Source organism: Rhea americana, unplaced genomic scaffold (assembly GCF_003343005.1).
Source record: "Rhea americana isolate MKP2758 unplaced genomic scaffold, rheAme1 scaffold_6, whole genome shotgun sequence".
Lineage (NCBI taxonomy): Eukaryota > Metazoa > Chordata > Aves > Rheiformes > Rheidae > Rhea > Rhea americana.
In genome coordinates this window covers 9829664-9835266 of record NW_028186756.1, presented here as the reverse complement: position 1 = coordinate 9835266, position 5603 = coordinate 9829664, and the positions used below count along the sequence as shown (strand labels likewise).

At 35.2% G+C, this 5603-nt stretch overlaps 1 protein-coding gene across 1 annotated transcript in view; it reads right to left on the bottom strand.

The window, feature by feature from the left end:
* Nucleotides 1-5083, bottom strand: part of KLHL4 (kelch like family member 4) — a 45235-nt gene extending 40152 nt beyond the window's left edge. The window contains exon 1 of the mRNA XM_085319637.1: nucleotides 4439-5083. Within this exon, the coding sequence (XP_085175763.1) occupies nucleotides 4439-5028 (590 nt within the window). The 5' untranslated portion in view covers nucleotides 5029-5083. The remainder of the gene's footprint in view (nucleotides 1-4438) is intronic.
* Between the last annotated feature and the right edge of the window lie 520 nt (nucleotides 5084-5603).

The following is a 5603-nucleotide window of genomic DNA, read 5'->3' as shown; positions in this document are numbered from 1 at the left end:
AGATGAGGACGACAATTAGATGAGTTTTCATGTCTTAAACAAGATGAACTACCAAAATAGTAAGAGCTTCATAAACAGAAACTACACAAAAGATACTCCTCCTTCTATATCACGAACAAGCACTTAGATTATGGCATAGAAAGATTSCACTAAAATAAATTAAAAGTATATTCTCTATCATATGGAAAATTAAAAAGTATGTACGTTTAGCAAAAACAGAATTTGTCAGCAGTTTCTAAAGTAGAAAAATGCGTAAGAGAAATATGATAGATGCCACATTCATTACTGAAATCTAACTGCTTTGGGGCAACTAGAAAAAGAGGTAATCAGCCCATGTGGTCTTGGGTTTTTTTTAATAYTATGCTAACAGCATCATAGTATCTCCCAGCAAGCATGTTTAAATTGATGTGACAATGTAGCATAATGCAAATACTAGGCATAGTGTACATATTTACAAAAATTGAGTTTCCATTAAACACTTCAATTAAACAGTGGTGACTCTTGTCATATAGAATAGATGATATATCTGGAAATGTGGGTATATGTTGTATGYTATAAATGCAAAGAAATATTTTGGAAAACAAAATATGACCAATGCATAATACATATGCTTATGCAAATTATTATATACCATATTAAAAGAAGCAAATTAAAACAAGAGGTTTATATAGACATACTTGCAAGTCCAGAATTTATCAACAGAAGTAATAATTCAATATCAAKGATTATTGTTCTTGGGCGGTATCAGTGCTTTTTCAGTTTGTGTGTACACAAGTGTGTGTTTGCGTATTATGCACAAGAACAAAGTTTTTTTAGCCCAGTAAACAAAATCCAGCAATCAAATCCTCAGAGTTTTCTTTGATGTCTCTGGAACACTGCCAGATTACTTTCTTTGAAAGAAATGAGGCCTACTTTCAGGAATTCTGGTCTCCCTGAGGGAGAATATTAAACTTCAACAGATTCCAGATAAGATGGAGAAGACCAGAGATGATCACCAACAGACTAAGTTGCACAAAATTCACAAGCATCRCTTCTCAAACAGTAGCAGTTTACAGTTTATTTATCATGCATTGTTTCAGAGATCACTTAAGCTCTTAATACTTCAATTAAACCTCAGATCTTTGAGCATTTTTGCTGTTTATTTGCATGCTAATTCTCCAYAGGTTTAGATGTATGATCATCCCAGTAATACCATAATGTTTTACAGTGGGAAATAGTATTCAAATAAATAAAAGATCTGAAGTACCTATTCCAGCAGTAGGTTGATGAGAATCAGACCAGGTCAGTGAAAGGTCTCCTACTGTCAGGCTTTTTTCAAAACTTCAGATGCAACTCTCATAAGAATAATTGTTTCCTTATAGCAAAGWCCAATCATTTTAGATGCTTCCAGAAGATCAGCTGATATCTCTTGGGTAYGTTTCCCTAGCAACAATTGATAATAAGGTCCCCAAACATGCTGGCAGACCTTTCACTAATTATGATTTTTGGAGAACTTAGAAATCATTAAAGAAATTTTAGAGATTGATATATAAATTCTTAGGAATTGAGGTATTTTGCATACCCCATTTTCCAGTATAGGCTTCTGTCATTTGAGCACTTAAATTCTCATTTACTTTGTCAGGCATCATGGGATATCATCCAGGAATAAGCCTGTTTGTCAGGATTAAAACAACAAACGCCTGAAATATAGCTTATCTGCAGACAGGAATCCATATTATGTAATAGACTTATCATTTTCTATCAGTGAAAGTCTTTCTTTAAGTCTTGCCTTAGTTATTGCAGATACTAGAGTACCAACAAAGATTAAAAAAGCAGAATCAAGTGAATTTATTCATGATAGCATATTCATAATGGAACTATTTTTTGGAGCTTTCTCACCTGGCCTTCCTCCTTAATAAACAACCCTTATTTCATCAAAACTCAGTACGTTGTGTTTTCATCACTGAAAGTATAACTCCTAGATTTCTAAAAAAAAGTATGTCAAGGTTTTCTGAAGARATTAAGAAAATTATTTTCTTGTTTCCAAAGCTTTCTGGTAAGAAGCATTATGCTGCTAAAAGAAAATGCTTTCATAGTGTGCTCATGATAGAGGTATCTGTATGATTTCCTATTCTTTCCTGCTATTTTTATGTCAAAGTACTCACATAGCAGCATGCTCATTTTGTCCTGCTTTGGCATCCAACTAAAAATGGGGCTCCTTCAGGCAGAAGTAAGCTCAGGCATGATTAGGGATGACCACTCTGAAGATAYGATTTCTTTTATGGAATAAAAGCAAAGTTTATTTAATTATCTTTGGTGTACTCAGGTATGAATGTGGAAGAGCACATGGCTGCAATAATTGTCAAGTTCATTATGTCGTGGCTTTAATTATGTAAAAAGATGGTGTTAGGCGATCCTGCAAATGCCTGGTTAATCACTTGCAGACTCCATTGATTGAAATCAGTTGTGACTACCTGGAACTTTCAAAGGACCAGGCCCAATATGGTTTAAAAGGATGATTTCAAAGGTACAAGATATTTTCCTAAAGAGAGAAAAATAYATCCAGCAACATTTACTGAAAAAGTAAGGCTTCTCTTTATTTRCTATGACTAAATCATGCTCAATATTTCATTCCTATCCAAACATATTAATTTTTGTGTGGTTTGTGTTAGATGCTGTRGGGGAGGAGAATGATGATTTTCTTAGAATTTTTTCAGTACATATTTTAGATCTTGGAGCTCAGCTAGGGTTTCTTTAACGATCTATTTTATTTCCTTGATATAAAATTTTACTTATAGGGTAACTCATAGTAATTCAGTGTTTTTTAATCAATTTCTTACAAATTTAGACTTCTAAGATGTATTAAGATAGGCTTTAATGTACAACAGGCATAACAAGCTTCTATTGCTAACTTTACAAAAAATACATTTACCTGAATATAACAATGCTTTATGAATTATATACATACCCAAACTTTTCTAAAGAGTTGCAGATTTAAACAACTCGAGAACCTTGATTTGAATGAATATGAAGGTACAAAATTTCATGAAGTCTTAGCAGAAAGTCTGTGTATAGATAGAGAAAAATGTCATATCTTACTTTAGAAGACAGCACTTTAATAGCTTCCAGATGGAATGCAGCATACTTTCTTCTTTTTTTTTTTTTTTAACATGATATAGATACAGTGTTAATTTGGTGTTCATTAATCTCCCTTAGATCAAGATTAAACTGGCTTTCTTTCTAATGTGTGCTTGTAACTGCCAATTTATATTCTTAGGAAATTTGCATTGTCATTTAAAATAAGACATACTAAGAATATGTTTCTTACTCATTACAAATCAGTACAATACTAAACATACGGAACTATCACATTCTTACCTCGTTAGTTTTATTTTGTAATGAATTTCTTTAGTACACGTGGACTACTAGAACTTTTCAAAATGACATTTTGGAATGCATTTTCTACTGTTCAGATTGCAGATGTTCCCTATACCAGATGCACAACTTGAAGAATAACGACTGCTAAAAATACACAAACTGTCAGCTTTGTTTTACTGAGAGAAACTACAGCTTCAAGTAAGATAGATTTGTATTTAAGTATGATGTAAATACCTTAAACTATTCCCAAAGACAGATAACAATCCCATCATATACTGCAAATAATCACACTACAAATGCATAATTTGAGTCCAAGGTGGAATAAAGGTGGAGTAAAATTGCTCTTATACAAGCAAGAAATATTGACATTATTTTGAAAAAAAAAATAAAAAAAAATAAGGCAGGTTAATCAAATGCCTCGTATTCACATTTTTGTTCTCCATGTTAACTTTTTTTTAATAGCTTATCTTTCATGCTTACATCTTTAAGGTCTCATAGCTGTAATATTTTATTATCTGACATGCAAAAAGTATTTGTCTCCTAGTATACTAAAAAAGCTGTGAAAGTAGTATGATTTCAAATAGACCTCTGAAAAATGAAGCAATAGTGCTTCCCTTTCAGTTCGTTCATGGTTAATTACATTTGTCAAGAAGGCAGTAAGAAAAGGCAGTGAGAAATCTGACAGCCTGATGGCAACCACACAGATTGTGCATCTCCAGCAGCTCCCATTTGTCAAAGTTGTACCCATCGATAACGTCAGAATGAGGACAGTATTTCAGGAGGTTCGCTCTTCCATTGTGCTTATGTAAATTGTAGTAGAGAAAAATCTGACAAACAGAGATTTTACCTTAGAGCATACTTCTTAAATGGTCTGTTAAGCAAAGATATCCAAAGGTTATGACAATGTTTTGGGTTTTTTTTAATGTGAATATTTTTTTTTTTATTCATGTGAGTGTGGGTGTGCACATATATAAAGTGAGTTTAATGCAGGAAGGAACTCTAGGTAAAAGCAGAGATGGTTTCAGAGAATTAACTTCTATACAAGTGTGGTTTTTTAAAGTGCAAACTTTAAAACTCCTACCTCTCTGTAGATTCATCTGAGTTTTCCTCTGTGATCATCTGCAACTCCTGGGTGGGTTTTGAATCTTCTTTGACACAGTTTTCCTCTGTGCTTGTTTTGGGAATATCCTCATTTGATCGCAGTTGTTCTATAAGATTTTGTTGGTGCCAGGTTTGAATAGATCGGTGGTGCACTGGGGTAGGACCAGGCACAGGTGCCAGTATGTTGTGGTGGACAGGACTGCTGTTTTTCTTCAGCCCATTTCTCTCCCGAGAGTGGGTCTTCAACCTGTTCTGAACCGGTGTCCCTCTGTGCTCATATCCTTCCTGCTGATGGCAGCCTCCAGTGCCGGCAGAGCCTTGCGAGGGGTGACTAAACCACCTCCAGCGGAGCCTCAAGATCTGCTTCACATCAAACTCTTTCTTTCCAGATACTGACATTTTTTCAGAGAAAGGAGGGAGAGGAGGAAGGAAAAAAAACCCACAAGACAAAAGCCTATTCTTCCAGAAAGGAAATGGATTCTTTGTTATCTCTCGTATTTCAACTCCTCTTCTTAAGAAAAGACAACAAAAGAACAAATACCGGTAGCCGCTCGCTCTCTTCTGATTCATATACTGCAAGCTCTTCAAGCCGATGCTAAGCTGCTGCTAACTGTATAGGTGGGAATCCATACTGACAGGATGATGAGGTCAGACCTTAAACAAGTAAATCAGCTTAGCACAGGAAAGCAGCAACCATAACACTACCCAGCTGCTAGGCTTACACCCTCACCGCACAGCTCTCTAATATATAACCTAGCCTCACATGATCCTACGGGATCTTAAACTGCAACTTAAGATGCAGGAAAGCACACAGAAATAAAGTGACAAGACTTTCTATCTCGGGAGGTTTTCCGAAGCCTGCTAATAAGCAGTACTGCGTTTCACATAAGCTTTATAGGGCGTTCTTCTGTGTTGTTCTTATGCAGATTTTTGGTAAGGATTYGCTGTGAAACCATCCTGCAGCCCATGTGTTTCCTTAAGAGGTTTGCATTTGTTTATCTCGCTCTGTAAAATTCCTACCAATGGCCTCAGTGTGGTAGTACTTACCTAAAAGAAAGAGGCAGCATTTGAATACATTGTGCAGACCTGTGTGTTTTCTCACCCACAGATAGAATTCTTGATATAATCGCAGGGGCACAAGAACA